Here is a 17706-nt window from a genome sequence, read left to right as displayed (position 1 = left end):
GATATTCACTAGCTTCCCTCATGTTGCAGTAGTATCCTGTAGTCTGCAGACAGAACAAGCATTGCATTTATATTGTTAGAAAAAATCCTACTAAACCGGCAAATCTCTTTTGGGCCGCACTCAACTGGCACATTTTCCGAGCCAATAAATAAAGTTTCTATCTTTAGCTCACTGGGGCTGTGCACATATTACAGTAACGATATCGCCGGTGGCAGAGACTGCTCTAGGGGTATTGTACTGAAATAATGCCTAGCCGTATCAGCACTTGGTGCTGGACAGACCTGTCAAGTGTCACGCATTAGGCGTGACACTACCGCATTTTAGATCGGTGGTCCGCATTACCGCACTAAAATGTAATGTCACGCATTTGTGGCGCCTCCTTGACACCACTGCGAGCAGAGGAAGAGACAAGCGGGACTGAAATCGCCGTCCAGGTCTCCAAACACTTGTGAGAGTCCTCATGAGGAAGCAGAGCAATTGGGACCGCGTGCTGCTCTGATAGACTCTGTGCGATTGGTGTCAAAGAAGTTTGTATTTGAATGCCAATGCAGGTCAGGATTGTCGCGCTAAACTGGTGGCTCATTACTGCGCTGGTTACAGCAATGATTTTATCCCAGAGAAGCTGCGGGCCGACCGGCACGGCATTCACGTGATGCGGTGAGGTCACGTGAATGCAAACAGTGTATCCATTACTCTCGCTGAGTGCGCCGCAGGGCTGCGGCAGTTATGTTGCTTTGTTTAAGTTTGTCGCTAGCCTGGCCACCACGCTTCGCCACAATAATTGGTACGTCCTCGTTGATTTGATTATGGGCACCGGTGTTCGCTGGACGGTGAGATGGGTCGCACAGTCATGGCAGAGAGGCAGCATCCAGTGAACATTACAATAGGGTCGGGCTGCCTGCCTCTGGTGCGTGCTGCAGAAGTCATCATGGCCGCGCTGACAGGTGTAGACAGTGTTCGCGCTCCATCTGTTACAAATGCTGGTATCTCAAATAGGCGGCAACAACATTATTTTAGTTTTGTGCCTGGGCTGGGCGATTCAGCCGAGCCTTGCCTCTGTTTCTGCTCCAGCCTCCGCTGTAACACTAGTTTGACAGCCGGCGCATGGTAAATTTAACTAATACAGGACCTGGCAGTGCCTTTTATATATTTAATTTAGTACGTCACTCACTGCCTGACTGAGACCCTCTTACAACTCCACTCTGCTCGCTACTCTCCCCAGGCTGCACCGAGCAGCACCGCACAGACCAGGAGGCACGAGCTGGATTTCGTAATTAATCTTAAAACTGGGCAAGTGATGAGAAATTCGGAACAGCCTTCTCCAAAATGTCCATTTGGCGTTAGAACAGCTGGAATTGCACTGACGCAACTTCCCTCAGCTTTCAGGGAGGGTTTCGATCATTCCTTCCTTTTCGGCTCGAATATTTTCAGTGAGGGGTCGTGGAAGAGATGCCATGAACAGAGAGCTGTCGAATGTGTCTTTGGAATAGAAACTTTGGGGCTTTTGCCCCTCATCTGTTGTTACACAATAAAGGTTCGTTTTTACAGGATATTATTACTGCAAGAGCTCTGGCTGTGAATGTTTGTATCGAGGCCGGCATAGCTGTACTGCAAGTAACACAGGCAATTTACTCCTGCACTGTTTCCTCCAATGTTTGGAGTAAGCCTCCGAAATTTTGGAATTCACAAAAGTTCTGAAAGTGCACTCGGAAAACGGTGACATTTGCAGATGCAGACTTGGAGGAGAATTCTTGGAAAACATTTACACTTCTCTGTCCCACTGCTTCAAAGCCAGGGAACACGCAGTGACTAATCAGCGCGGATCTCTTATGAACGGAACTGCACTTCCCAACTTCTTTAGTTTTCACCAAAGAGAGCAACTTTAGGCCAAGAGGAACGCTCTCTTCTACACCCCAACAGTCGACTGTTTTCGGGGTCTTGTATTCCAATTACGACGTTGGGCGATGACTTACTACTGCCCTTGTCGGGAGTAAATGTGTAACACCTTCCAGGATGAGAAAGAGCCACATCACCCTGGGACGAGTGTGCTCTGAACATAATCCAGATCTCAATGATCATTAAATGTTATTAATATTGTCTCATTTGATTGAAATATACGTACGAGTCAGTCAAATCCTGCTTTTCGTTTAATTCTGGTCAGGTGACGTCCAACTTTCAAACAAACAGTATATTTTATTTAATTACAGCGTCACTGCTCTGCCCGACTGCCTGTAGCTCACTGCTCTCAGGACGCACTGCCCCAGCCCTCCACGTAGCTGACCCAGTGAGTGCAGTCCATTAATTAAGTTTTTAATATTTATTAGTACTAAAGGTCTAAAATATTATTACAGCTTGACTAACCCTGTAACACAGTGACTAAATACATTAATTATAATAAGCAGCTGAGATCCTCACTGGGGCCTCTCAGCCTGCTTGGTCAGGTCTTCCATGTGGCACAGCCTGGACAAACTATTTGTCAATTGTTATTACCTTTTAATTTCTGGTGGTTTAAGCAGTTTCAAGATCTTCTGAGAGTTTGTCATTGCTCAAATGGGTGTCATTTCTTATATTGATATGTTTACCTGGTCTCCATTGCTTCATTTTGCTCACAAGAAAGTGTCACTCATAGTCGTTGAAATGTCACTCATAATTACACAGAAATTATGAAAATGTCACACATAGCAATCTGAAACCTTGGCAGCTATGGCTGGCGTGTGATACCGGGGGGGGGGGGGGGGGGGGGGGAGGTTGGCTTTGTTGACAGTTTGTCTGCAAGTCAGATGCGCTAGAGATCTCGCCTTAAGAAGTGTCTCCATCTTTGGAAAGGAAAACCTCAGGAATTCGGCCAAGTGATATAAAACTAAAAGCCATTCATTTCCATTGCACTCATAGTCCAGATGCAGAGCGGAATTAGCGTTTTTGGAAACTGACAAAATTCGCCTTACTGCAGTTTAGGCAAAAGGTCAGATTTAATGCGCAAATAAAGAAAATAGCTGATGTTGGGCTGCCCGATGCCTGGGAGGTTGCAGACCAACCAATGAGTGCCGGCTGCACACAGCATACACAAAGAAGCTGAAAACCCTCTCTGTAGGCGTTTCCATTTTAAGCGCTGAATACGAGTCAGTGTTTTTTAACCCATGGGTAAACCCATGTTCACACACGGCTCAAGATTATAAGTTGGTAGGTATTTAACATATAACAACAACAGGAGAGACAGGGATAGAAATCACTCTTAGTCTCCTAATAACTACTAATCAACAACAAAAGAGTGACTTATGGCGCAAAAAAGAAGATGAAATTTGCGACCACAAAAGGGTGTGTGTGAACGTGATGGACCAGAAACCTTCTGTTTTTAAAAGAACCCTCACTCACCAACCTAGTTGGTGACATGCTTCATCATCGGGTTCCCACCAGGGAGACCGAGTGTCTCCCTGGTGTGCTAGGACGCCTGAATTACAGCGGAGCGGGTTTTTTAAGATTGTGTGGCAGTGAAAACAGTGGGTGAAGGTATTTAAAAAATGGCAGACTGCTCTCAAAAGTAATTGTAATGAAAGAACAGAATGCGATCATTAAAAACAAGTGGGGTGGACACGTGTTGGTTTTAAAATTGAACCAGCTGTATTCTGGGTTTTTGGTGAAAAATGGTCGACATGTCTCTGCTTACGATTGCTTAATTCAGCAAAGCTTTCATCAGGACCAAAAGTGCAGCCCCCGGCGGTATACACACGCTAAGGCGTACCCTAACCTGGGGGGTGGGTGTTTTGCGGGGTAAAAACTCATGGTTTTGACCCAGGGGGTCGGTGATGCGGCGCTAACCAAACATGATCCACTGAGGCATCTGTGACGCCTTCCCCTCTTTTTGAGTATTTTGTAGATCTTTGAAGGATGTCCTCTATAGGTTAGTCCTTAATGGCTCTCACTATGTCCTTCAAGGGGTTGAGCAAAGGTGCACCGGGTGGGTATCCCTAGGAAGACTGTGAAGGGACGCTAGCTATTCCTGTACTCCGATTTAGCTCTGACACCAGCACTACTTCCCCTGGCTATGAGGAGTTTGACCATGAGGGCTCCTACCATAATCAGCTATAGGTTGGAACATGTACACATGGCTATTATATGATTTCACTAAAGGCAAAACCAGTGGGGACATTAACATACTGTTTTCCGAGAAAATAGACCCTCCCCAAACGAGGGCCCCCTACGTAACACTATAGGGTACTTTAGCGCTGTTACGGTATCTCTTTAGGGGGGCGGGGCGGCCGTGCGGCGGGCGCATGCTGGTGACGGAACCGCTCCGTCACCAGCCACAGTTGCGCTGTGCTCATGACGGAGCGGTTCCGTCACGGCCCCGCCCGCTCAATGGAACGCTCAGCGCAGGCGCGGAATCCGCGCCGTGCAGGCGTGCCGAGCGGGCTGTGACGGAACCGCTCCGTCATCAGCACAGCGCGACCGCAGCTGATGACACAGTGGTTCCGTCACCAGCAGGGGAGGGGTTAATTTGTAATCCATTGGGTCACGTCATACACACCACTGTGTCACTCCCACGTGACCGCTGGTTCGTACTTTAGCTCTCGAGCGATGTCCCGGCAGTAACATTCGGGCCGAAGATGAGCACTGAGTAGGTTGCAGGAGGGTTTTCATCAGATTCAAAGTAAGTGCGCGCTGAGGGTTAAATGTTGCGTGATACTGCGAACTGTAAGATGCCAACAATGCGAGAACCATACCTAAGAGACGCCCTGTGTTTTCTGTTTCCCCTTATCTTGTAGAAATGATATGGCGAATTTAACCCCCACCACGGATCCCATGGTGTGAAGCCATTCTGGTCTTAACGTAAACCACTTATATGTTTACCAATTGACTTCCATGCAGCGGTGCACGCACCTCTTTATTAGATGAGCGTGCAGCACGATAGGCATTTCGTTGCTTTTAATGAATGGGCACAGCACAAACAAAGCATGTACTTCATGGTTAAGGACACAGGATGATTATCCCCGTGTGACACGTGAAGACGAACTTATAAAAGTGTAAATTTACCGCACTATTCCCAAACAGAATGATACTTCTGGTAGGAATGTTGAACAGAGGTTTTTCCCACCGGTGTCACTAGATGTATGGTCACTGGTGTGCGTTTGGTGTGTAACAGGTGACACTTAAACATGGTGTCATGGATGGATAGGTACCTCGGTATAATTATCAGAGAGTATTATATGCCCATGTGAATGCATTGATGTCTGTTATTTCTCTTTCAGATTAGGGCCCTTGGAAATTCCGGGGGAGCCCATGGGTCGAAACCGTGAGTTTTTACCCCGCACAACACCCCCCCCAGGTTAGGGTACGCCTTAGCGTGTGTATACCGCCGGGAGGCTGCACTTTTGGTCCTGATGAAAGCTTTGCTGAATGAAGCAATCGTAAGCAGAAACATGTCGACCATTTTTCACCCAAAACCCAGGATACAGCTGGTTCAATTTTAAAACCAACACGTGTCCACCCAACTTGTTTTTAACAATCGCATTCTGTTCTTTCATTTAAATTACTTTTGAGAGCAGTCTGCCTTCACACACTTTTTTCACTGCCACCCAATCCCAAAAAACCCGCTCCGCTGTAATTCAGGCGTCTTAGCACACAAGGGTGACACTCTGTCTCCCTGATGGGAACCCGATGATGAAGCATGTCACCAACTAGGTTGGTGAGTTAGGGTTCTTTTAAAAACAGAAGGTTTCTGTTCCATCACGTTCACACACACCCTTTTGTGGTCGCAAATTTCAGGTATTTAACATATCCAATAATTATCAGATGCGTTAAATAACTCAACCTTAGTTACATTTCTACAGATAAAACCTGCTGAAATGTAATGGGAAAAGCATACATTATTTACTGTATCATGCAGATATTGGTGCATTGAACGCCAAAATACACATTATTCCACATAAATTCATAATAGCTGCTATTTATCGTACTTGATAAATAACGTACCCCATGGTATCATTACTTATTGGGTGCAATAATTAACACATACACTGTAATCAGGCCTTCAGTCTGTCTTTCACCTGGTGATGTCAGCTCTTCACCAGCAGACTATGTGAAGACTGCCAATATTATATAACACCTGGTAGCAACATGTGTGTTGGCAGGTCTGTTATTCCCCATTTCAGCTCTGATCTGTAAGTCAGGTCCACAAGCAATGGTGGTTTCCTGGTGCCAATACAATTTGCTTCTGGGTGTTTTTACTTTTAACATTATTAGTCATATCTAAAATTAAGGTGCTATTTTTTGTTCCTTTGAGCATATTTGCTAGGAGCTACAACCTTTATCCAATCAATTGTCTAATGTTTTATTTAAAAATGCCTCATTTTAAGGATATGATGCGTTTATCGTGTTCAAGTTGACATTGCAAAGTCAATGTTCCTCATCGTGACTTCGGGAATATTGCTCTGCCACTCCAATGTTAACGTTCATGTCAATTGTTATTGTCTTTGTTGTTATGGCAAAATCACACTCCAGGGTTTAATTGGATGACGGGGTTTAGCAACATGTTTGAAATGAATTTGTAATAGCAAAAAACTCTTGGATCACATGAATGAGTGATATTTATTCTCTCCTGTTTTTTTCCAGCAAAGGAATACTGTAAAGTGCTTTTTCCGTATGAAGCACAAAATGAAGACGAGTTATCAATCAGAGAAGGTGACACTGTGCTGGTTATCAATAAGGTACGTTTTTTATCTGTATATGTTCTTCGATAGACGTAAAACATATTAAGGACATTGTAAAGTGCCGAATAGTAGTTGATTTGCAAATGCTGTCCTGCTGCTGGTTAAAAGCATCATTTTTTGGAACCATGAATTTATTATATTTTTCTGTATGTCTTGTTTATTGTTACATATGATAAAAAATGTCAATAAAATATTTTGAACTAAAAAAAAAAGCATCATTTGCATCGGTATGGAACATTTCACTTTGATCCCCTTGCTTAGATACATAGGGTTGACTGGATGACGAACCACTGATTAAAAGCTCAGAATTATGTACAAAGAAAATGTCAGTTTATTGTATGCTGCAGCCTATGACTCCTTAGTATATACACTTGGTTTTCTCCTTCACGATTTATCACTGTGATATCACTGGAGCTCTGAGCATCTTTATTTTATTTATCTTCCTGAAATATTATTACTTTGAGTGACAGGTACAGAGGTTTCTGCTTAAATCATTTTTTGAGATAGTGTTGCATATGTCATGTAGACACTGTCTTAATATATCACTAATAATACCACTTTAAGCAATTGTTGTGCGTACACATTTTTGCCCCTGGCTTCTTTGTTTTTGCTCAGCATTTGTGCTGGTACATGTTCTTTTTTAACTGAAGCTTCATACAAATTTGACAAATGAGGTGAAAAATATTTCTACAAACGAAGACGTATTTTTCTCATGCAATTTTAAACTTTATAATGGACTTTTACACTACATGTCTGGAGTATTAGGTCATTTAGCATTGATTGTCCAGAAGCTCTTTTCAAGAGAAGAACAAAAGCCCAGCAGGTAATCAATTTGGAGGGAATTTGCTGTGATTTGGGAAATTATATAGGAGTTGGAGGCAATTATGGTTGTTTGACGTGTGTGTGTGTGTGTGTGTGTCCTTCGTGCGTGCATGTGTGTGTGTAGGTGGTATATTTATAGTGCAAATCTATTCAAAATGCAGTTGAGCACTGTAAAGGGACAAAGACAAGCATAACGTCAACAAGTTATAGGAGAAGTAGCTAGTTTGTGGAATGCTACTTCAATGTGATGTAGTGTTCTTTAAAGAGGTGCGTCTTCAGCTCTTTGTAAAATTTGAGCAGCATTGGGGATAGGTGCTAGATGAAGGGGTGCTTCATCACCCCAAAAGTACTATGCAGGAGTTAAACCTCAAAAGTACTATGCAGGACTGTTGCACATCCTGGAACCATCCACATTGCCTCCATGGATCTGTCATCCGCTTTTGACTGTGTAAATAGGACTAAGCTATGGCAGTCCACGAGGGCAATGGAAGTGGAAAATAGCATAGTTCATTTTCTGGAGGACCTGCGAACATCAACTAAAGCTAATGTCAGGTTCTCACAAAATGTGCAGGTATCCAAGGACTTTGAGATTATGAAGGGTGTCTGGCAAGGTTGCATTTTGGTGCCATTTTTATTGAACTTTTATATTATTGAACTAGACAGAGTGCTGAGGGCAACCGGTGCTGATTTTCCCTATGTAGGTCGGCGGGGCATCCCCGTTCTGCTTTACGCGGATGATGACGTTCTAATATCCAGAACCGAATTGGGCTTACAAACCCTTTTCACTGCATTTTCTGGATTAATGACAGATCGGGACTTCGCAATTAATAATTCAAAGTCCTATGTCCTGAAAGTAGGGAAACACACGAAAAAGAGCTTCCAGTTTAGATCCGGCAATGACAACATTCCCCACACAAACGTCTTCTCTTACTTAGGGGTCTTATTTGATGATCCACTCGGGTGGGATCCCTTAATCAAAAGAAAAAAAGGGGAACTGGTGTGGGTCAGCGGTGCAATTTTTAATTTTGCCTCTAAAGTGGGAAAGAAACAGACGGGAGCTATGCTTCAAGTGTATCAAGCAAAAAGCTTAGCTACAGAAACCTATGGCAGTGAGACCTGGGGCTACACGGTAACGGAACCCCTTCAGGTAGTGGAAAATGTTTTTTTTAAAAGGTTGTTATGTGTCCCGAGAGGAACCTTGAACATGGCGGTACATGAGGAATTGGGGGTTCCGTACCTAAGCGATACCCTTGCTCTGCGTCCCTTGATCTTCTGGTTAACGTGTTGGTTAAACAAAGATCTAACCTTCACTCAGTTGATTTTAAGAGAGTGTCTGTCCTTAGATAATGTGGCTTGTATCCCCTGGCTTAATTATATTAAAAGAGGATTCAAAATGATTGGGCGGGGAGATTTATATTTTAAGCCAGATGCTATTGTAAAAGAGGACGTGGAATTAACCAAGAGAGCCTTTCTGAGCAGGAGGCATGCAGATCGGGTTGCAGAAGAGGTACGAAAACCGGGCGTTCGGGCATACCTATTGCTCAAATCAACGCCACTGTCTGAACCATATCTTATGGGGTCCTTGACGTCTCATGAAAAATTTCTTTTAACTAGGTTCCAGGTGAATCTCTTTCATCTCCTACTAGCAAGACCTAAGGGGGCTTCTAGAGGTCAAGTGCTAGCTTCCTGTGGCTGCGACGGAAAGTCTCCTCAGGATTTGCTGCACTTTGTTTTTTTGCAAAATATATGAAGTCCCCAGGAGGCATTTTTTAGTTCCTATTTTAAAGAAATTTAATTTTAATCAGGTTAGACCTGCACTAATGTATCTCCAACTGCTGAAGGATGATTGCATTATTTTTATTGTAGGGTTTTTAAAGGCAACAATGAAATCTAGGCACTGTATGGACATGTAACGTCTTTTTCTAACTAGACATGTTTTTAGATGATTCTTTGTGTGGTAACAGAGTCTGTTTTTTAATTTGTGTTACAATTTATTGTCTGTCTGTATTGTATCTGTGTAACTTTTATGGTTTTATTAACAAAAACCGAATAAAGTTTTCTGACTGACTGCTATGCAGGAGTTCAGAAGAGGAATGAGAGATAAAGATGCCTTTACATTTTGTTTTAATCTTGTCACATTTTCTGTGCTTCAAAGACAGGTTGAAAGTCAGGTTGTGTCTAGAGACAAATTTATACGTATTCTTTTAACAAGAAGATTGGTGTTTACATTCTCTGTCTGCAAAGTGAGAGGATTTTGTAAAGCAAACTTTGTGACAATCTTGCTTATTTTGTGGCTGTTTTATATAGCGCAAATTTGGCCCGAAGTTATCAGAGCGCTTTACATGAGCACCAGTTGCGTTACAGATGGCCACATTAATTTTTGTTTGGTTTGGCGCGGAGAGAGTAAGTGATTTGCCCAGAATCACAGGATGTTGAGTGTCCCTGCCGAGACTCTAACCTGGTTTCCCAGCTTTAAGGTCGACAGCTCTAGACGTTAGGCCACATCCTCGCCCCAATGATGTAACAGGAGGGTTAAAGGAAAGGCTGTAAGATGTTATTTTTTCTAACACACAACAAAATTTAAATATCTGTAAACAAACTGTACAAATATATCACAATATGTCAGCAGTAAAGAATGCACAAATAAAGCAGATTTTTTTTGTAATTCTAAAGTGTGATGGAAACAAAGATTGTAATAGGATCAAAATAAATCAAGACTCTTTACTTGATGCGCAAATTATAAGTATTCTCTGAAACACGATTTCCACACATTGTTTGTGAGCTGTATTGTTTTATTGGTAAAACTGTGTTTTTGTGCACTGTTAGTGGGCATTTCAATGCAAAGTTGCTGTCTATAATTGACAGTGAGCTATTACACCATGCTTTAGTAATATATTTGCGACAGTGGGCACCAAAATGCACCTCTAGATACATACTACACCGGTCTGTTCTCTTGCTGAATATATTTGCTACACTTGCTCTTTGTGTGACACTTGGATTTTTCACAATCCCTATGACTTTAGTGGTGTAACACTGATGAAAGCACCCCCACTTTAAACATTGTTCTAGCACCACCTGCTCCTGATGGATGTGGGTTCTTGTAGTAGTAGATATTTATTCAGTATGATGGTACAAAGTGGTAAGTCAGAAATAAGATATAATTACGAATGTGAAAACCTCACCAGGAGCTGTCTCCTTACAGCTCAGTCCCAAGCTCCCAACTGAACTCACAGAGCTAGGAACTAACATTCTACTCAGTTGTCATGGGTACCAAGCATTCCACCTGGTGACAGCAGGGGAAGAGAAAGAAAGAGAAGTAGCAGACACTATAGATACTCTCTCATTGAGGTATTTGGGTCCGATTTGTGGAGTGATTTGTAGGTGTGGGTGAGTAGCTTGAAGGTTACTCTCTTCTCAACGGGGAACCAGTGGAGGTCTCATAGGTGCTGGGTCATGTACTCGTGTTGTTCCGAGGACGAGTCTTGCTGCGGTGTTCTGGATGGTTTGGAGCTTGTGTAGCAGGGTTCTGTTGATTCTGGCGTAGAGGGCTGTAGCGGGGTCAAGACGGAGCAGCCTACTAACTGGTGGATACCTGTACCTAATTCCCCTCGTTCTCTACAGACTGACAACCCAAGGGCAGAGTGGGACAGCGTTTCCGAACAGGGGGAAGAAATAGACCGCGGCGCCTTTAACTGGACCTTCGTGGAGCAGGACGAGACTCCACCCCTTTCGGACGTCAGAGGACCCCGACTGGTTAAAGAACAGGATATCCTGTATGGAGGGTGTGTTTACACCTCGGAGGACGGAAGCACAGAAGGAGAGCAGGCGAGGAAGGACGGAGCGGAGGAGAAGGACGAGAGCACAGAGAGAGAGGGAGAGCCAGGAGGCCAACGACCCTGTGCTTCGCCGTGCCACACTCCCGAGGGAGGAGTGTGGCTTTCCCAGGTACGGAGACGTTTGGCGGCTTGGGTGGGGAAGAAGAACGCCCCGGTGTAAATTTGTATAGACCCTTGTACGTGCCTTTCCTGTGTGTATGCCCCGATTCCCGTTCCCCCTCCCTACCCGTTCGGTGCCCTCACCTTCTTATCCCGCCCCTCTGCACAACCACGGTTAGGTAGTGAGACACACGGGTGATACGTCCCTTCACTTGGGCCCCCTGAACAGACCGAGGTCTCCAAACAGTACTCTAACGGCTCCCTCTGTTGGTCTCCTTTTTCCCTCGGTATACCGGCCTGGAGACCCGAAGCTGTCGACGCCTACGCCTGTCAAGACAGCGTGGACCTCTACAGACCGAAGACACCGTCACCACGAACAACCTGGAGTTCGCCAGGGAAAGACTGACTTGAAGAACTAAGCGAACCATAAAAATAAAGCCGAGTTTAAAACGTTATTCTGCCGTACAGCCTCTGCCTGAACCCGAAACCAGTACCACACCCCCTCCCACGCCTACATTGGAGTCAGAAGTGGGATCCGCCCCTTCTTTGCCGGACCCAGCGATGGAACAGGTGATCCAGCAACTCATTGAGGGGCAACAGAAATTGGAGTGGGCAGTAGGACAGCAGATATCAGCAGCCGATGCGGACAGAGACCTATTCAAAGCAACAATGGCTGCCCAGATGGATAGCATTCAGAAAGTGGTGCAGAGCCCCGGTGCTCCTATACCGCTGGAGAGAAGACAGTTCGGACCCTCGGGGGTACATCTCCAGAAATATGTGCCAGGGGAAGACCCCGACGCCTTCCTTCTCAATTTTGAGAGAGCAGCCAGAGCTTGTGGATGGCCGGAAGATAAGTGGCCTTTCTTTTTGGCTCCCCTCCTGTCTGGCGAAGCCCAGGCGGCTTACCAAGTCGCCAACCACACCGGAGCCACACCCTACGTGACCATCAAAGCAGTGATTCTGGACCACTTGGGGCTAGATGCCGAAGCATATCGGCTCCGGTTCCGGAAAGAAAGAGGCATAGCAGGAGAACACCCGAAGACCCTGTACCTCAGGCTCAAAATGGCAGCGGATAAATGGCTAAGACCCGAGAGCCGTACCAAAGAAGAAGTTATGGCCAGCATCTATCTCGAACAATTCATGGAGGCACTGCCATACGGAACACAACGGTGGTTGAGACAACATTCCGGGCTAACTCCAGACCAAGCCATCGAGATGGCATCTAATTATAACCGAGCGATGCCCCGCTCGTTTCCCTGGGACTCTGACAAGGGCAACAAAGCTGGCATGGGAGCCGGGAAACAAGACAAGAAAATAATCAAACCAACCCCGGACATCGGGAGGCCTCGACCAGTAAGAGTAGATACTCCCCCTCATAGGGGACCACAGTGTTTCGAGTGTGGGGAGTGGGGCCACATTGCCAGAATGTGTCCACGAAAGAAGACGGTAGAAGAACCAATGGAGGTCGGGTACATACCGAGAGCCGTGATGTATACAGCAGAGATGGGGCCCTCCTTTTACGTAAGGATGTTTGTAAATAGTCAAAGCGTTAAAGCCCTTCTAGACTCGGGATGCCGACAATCCGTGATACAGTCTAAATTTGTCCTACCTTCACAGTTAGGACCAGAGGCTCTCGTGCACATCAGATGTGTCCACGGGGACGTGAAGCCCTACCCTGTAGCCCAAGTCACTCTACAACCCATAGGTAGAGACCCATGTGAGGTAAAAGTGGGGGTGGTGGACTCCCTACCTGAGGACCTAATAGTGGGAATAGATAACCCTGATTTCCTTGCCCTCTTCCGGAGGGAGTTGAGAGTCCAGCCCAAAGAATCATATCTAGCCACTGAGCCATGGGAGTTAGATAAAGGGTTTAAATTTGCACAAGCCAATGATCCCTCCCTTATGAACGCATGGGAGTCAGGACATAGAGAGCAAACAACACCTTCCCCGGGGTATCCCAAGTTCAGGATTATGAACGACTTACTGTATAGGGAAGGGAAGGCAGGCGGTCCCCTTCAGTTGGTTGTCCCGCAAGATTTCAGGGAACAGATATTGTTCTATGCACACACACACCTGACAGCAGGGCATAGCGGGGCCGAAAAAACATTACAAAGTATCGTCCGGTTATTCTTTTGGCCTGGTATTTACAAGACAGCAGAGACTTATTGTAAGCAATGTGAAGTCTGCCAGAAGAAGAACATGTACAAGCCCCCATCAGTACCACTACAACCGTTACCGATAATAGGGAACCCCTTTGAAAGGGTGGGCATGGACTTAATAGGACCACTCCCACGCACCCCGAGAGGGCACACCTACGCCTTAGTCATAGTGGACTACAACACCAGGTTTCCTGAAGCCTTCCCCCTTAGTACTCCCACCACAAAAAACGTGGCAGAAAAGCTGGTTGAACTATTTTCTAGGGTGGGATTCCCTAGGGAGATACTAACAGACCAGGGAACTCCTTTTGTGTCTAGAATGATGGCTGAAGTATGCAAATTGTTAGACCTGAAGCAGATCCGCACATCCGCCTACCACCCACAAATAGATGGGCTGGTCGAAAGGTATAATCGCACACTGAAGGCCACCCTTAAGAAGATGTTAAGCGCGGAAAATAAAGACTGGGACAGATTGCTGCCCTTGGCCCTTTATGTGTTACGGTCACAAGTGCAAAGCAGTTTAGGGTTCTCGCCCTTCGAACTCCTTTATGGGCGACAGCCCAGATCCCTGTTAGAAATCACTAGGGAAGCCTGGGAAAGAGAAGAAGCGGCAGATCAGAGGTCTTTATTGGAGTATACAACGCAATTGAAATCCCGGTTAGGCAAGTTAAGAGACTTAGCTTATTCCAATCTGGAAAAAGCCCAGGCACAACAAAAAGTACATTATGACAAGGGGAAGAAATGGAGGATTCTACATAAAGGGGACTGGGCCTTGGTACTCCTACCAACTACCACTCAGAAGTTTAGGAGTGAATGGAAGGGACCATATTTGATCACAGAGGCCTTGGGCAAAACCACTTACAAACTGCAGGTCTCTCCATCACGTCAACAGACCTTCCACATAAACCTGTTAAAAAAATGGATTGGTACCCCTCCCAAAACCATCCAACTAGCACTACCAGGACGAGACGAGAGGTCAACCCTGGAGCAACTGCCAATCAATCCAGAATTGCCACACCATAAACGGGCGGAGTTGGTACACCGATTACAGCGGTTCTCCTCCCTGTTCTCGGACAAACCAGGGTGTACCCACTTAGCCGAACACTGCATAAAGACAGAAGAAGGAAAAGTGGTCAAGCAAAGACCCTATCGCATCCCAGCAGCAAGAAGAGCCAACATAAAAAAGGAATTTAGGGACATGTTGGATCTAGGCGTCATACGTCCGTCAAAAAGCAACTGGGCTTCGCCCATAGTTATGGTCCCAAAACCGGACGGGTCCACCCGTTTTTGTATGGACTTTAGGGCTTTGAACGCCATTTCCTCCTTCGACGCCTTCCCTATACCCCGGGTGGACGAGTTAATAGAGAGGATAGGAGAAGCAAAGTACATTACTACACTGGACCTGACCAAAGGCTATTGGCAGGTGCCACTGAGGGAATGCGACCGGCATAAAACAGCCTTTGCCACAGATGACGGTTTATACGAATTCAATGTTTTGCCATTTGGGCTCCATGGAGCTCCGGCAACGTTCCAACGTTTAATGAACACGGTGTTAGCATCACATTCCGAGTACAGCTCAGTGTATCTCGATGACATTGTTATCTTCAGTCTCACATGGGAGGAACACTTAATACACATAGAGAGTATCCTCACTGCCCTACGAAAAGCCAGGCTCCATATCAATGCAAAAAAGTCAAGAGCGGCTTTCCCCAAAGTACAGTATCTCGGGTTCATGTTGGGAGATGGAGTTATCGCTCCCCAGGAAGAGAAAGTAAGCGCCATCACCAAAACACCGTTCCCATCCACTATCAGAGAACTGCGTGCCTTCTTGGGCCTTATAGGCTATTACAGGCGGTTCATTAGGGATTTCGCAGAAACTGCTGCCCCCTTGACAAACCTCCTTAAAAAGAATTCCAACTTCAACCGAGGGAAACCACCTCCCGAGGAAGCACGACAGGCATTTGAAGCCCTGAAAAGGACTATCACGTCCAGCCCTGTCTTAATTCCCCCTAATTATGAGAAACCTTTTATCCTGGCAACAGATGCTTCTGATACCGGGGTGGGGGCTGTCCTATCACAGGAGGGGGAGGACGGGTTGGAACATCCAGTACTCTTCATAAGCCGGAAACTACATCCCAGAGAAAAACAATACCCAACTGTAGAAAAGGAATGCCTGGCAATACGATGGGCCGTGGACAAGTTAAGATATTATCTTGAGGGGAGGCCCTTCACTCTGCACTCCGATCATGCTCCACTGCAGTGGATGCAGAAGAACCTGTCCCATAACGCGCGAGTGCAGAGATGGTTTTTGTACCTGCAGCCCTTCACGTTTACAATAGTACACAAGAAAGGCGTAACAAATAGTAATGCTGACTACATGTCGAGAGCTCCCACTCTCCCCGAACGGGAGAATCCAAGGGGGGAGGAGTGTAGCGGGGTCAAGACGGAGCAGCCTACTAACTGGTGGATACCTGTACCTAATTCCCCTCGTTCTCTACAGACTGACAACCCAAGGGCAGAGTGGGACAGCGTTTCCGAACAGGGGGAAGAAATAGACCGCGGCGCCTTTAACTGGACCTTCGTGGAGCAGGACGAGACTCCACCCCTTTCGGACGTCAGAGGACCCCGACTGGTTAAAGAACAGGATATCCTGTATGGAGGGTGTGTTTACACCTCGGAGGACGGAAGCAGAGAAGGAGAGCAGGCGAGGAAGGACGGAGCGGAGGAGAAGGACGAGAGCACAGAGAGAGAGGGAGAGCCAGGAGGCCAACGACCCTGTGCTTCGCCGTGCCACACTCCCGAGGGAGGAGTGTGGCTTTCCCAGGTACGGAGACGTTTGGCGGCTTGGGTGGGGAAGAAGAACGCCCCGGTGTAAATTTGTATAGACCCTTGTACGTGCCTTTCCTGTGTGTATGCCCCGATTCCCGTTCCCCCTCCCTACCCGTTCGGTGCCCTCACCTTCTTATCCCGCCCCTCTGCACAACCACGGTTAGGTAGTGAGACACACGGGTGATACGTCCCTTCACTTGGGCCCCCTGAACAGACCGAGGTCTCCAAACAGTACTCTAACGGCTCCCTCTGTTGGTCTCCTTTTTCCCTCGGTATACCGGCCTGGAGACCCGAAGCTGTCGATGCCTACGCCTGTCAAGACAGCGTGGACCTCTACAGACCGAAGACACCGTCACCACGAACAACCTGGAGTTCGCCAGGGAAAGACTGACTTGAAGAACTAAGCGAACCATAAAAATAAAGCCGAGTTTAAAACGTTATTCTGCCGTACAGCCTCTGCCTGAACCCGAAACCAGTACCACACCCCCTCCCACGCCTACAAGGGCGTTGCCATAGTCCAGTCTGCTGGTTATGAGTGTGTGGGTGATGGTCTTTATGCATTCGGGGGGGGGGGGATCCACTTGAAGGTCTTGCGAAGGATGCAGAGGGAGTTGAAGCAGGTCTTATTATGATGGTGGTCGGACAAGCATCCGACCGCCATCGTTGCGGAATCAGGACCTGTTGACTGGTCCCCGGCCTGGTGGCATGATAACCTGGGCATTTGTCCAGATCCGTCAGAAAAAGTGAAACATCTGGGCATTACTCTTGACACCAAACTTTCATTTGACGCCCAAGCCAGCAAACTAGCTTCAACAGTCTGGTTCATCTTAAAGATGATGAAAATAATACTGCTGTACTTACCAGAGGATTCACGAAAGACAGTGGTGGCAGCTCTAGCCTTGTCGAAGTTGGGTTATGGGAATGGTCTGTACACCGGGGCTAGAGTACAGATCCTAGCCAAACTACAACGCCTGCAGAAAGCAGCCGCAAGGCTGGTGCTTGGCATCCCTAAATATGAGCCAATTGCCCACAAACTAAAAACCATACACTGGCTCCCAATAGTAAAAAGGGTGCAGTTCAAATCGTTGTGCCTGGCCTATAAGGCGCTTCAGGGATCAGGCTCACAATTCCTGAAGACCCACTTGAAACTGTACGAACCGGCAAGACTTCTTAGATCCAGCCAACTGAAACTAATCAGAGTCCCGAAATTTAGACGGGCCAGTTGGGGCGGAAGAAGTTTCTTGGTGCACAGAGCAC

General features: G+C 46.4%; 1 protein-coding gene across 8 annotated transcripts in view; it reads left to right on the top strand.

The window, feature by feature from the left end:
- Window positions 1-17706, top strand: part of SH3KBP1 (SH3 domain containing kinase binding protein 1) — a 1542178-nt gene that overhangs the window by 1209253 nt on the left and 315219 nt on the right. For all 8 annotated transcript variants that reach the window (XR_013599915.1, XR_013599916.1, XM_078657888.1 and 5 more), the window contains one exon: window positions 6610-6704. Coding sequence is in view for 6 of the 8 variants with exons in the window: in XM_078657888.1 (XP_078514014.1) it covers window positions 6610-6704 (95 nt within the window). In the remaining 2 variants the exon portion in view is untranslated. The remainder of the gene's footprint in view (window positions 1-6609; window positions 6705-17706) is intronic.

This window comes from Lissotriton helveticus, chromosome 8 (assembly GCF_964261635.1).
Source record: "Lissotriton helveticus chromosome 8, aLisHel1.1, whole genome shotgun sequence".
Taxonomy (NCBI): domain Eukaryota; kingdom Metazoa; phylum Chordata; class Amphibia; order Caudata; family Salamandridae; genus Lissotriton; species Lissotriton helveticus.
The sequence above is the reverse complement of the archived record's forward strand: the minus strand, read 5'-3'. Positions and strand labels throughout refer to the sequence as shown.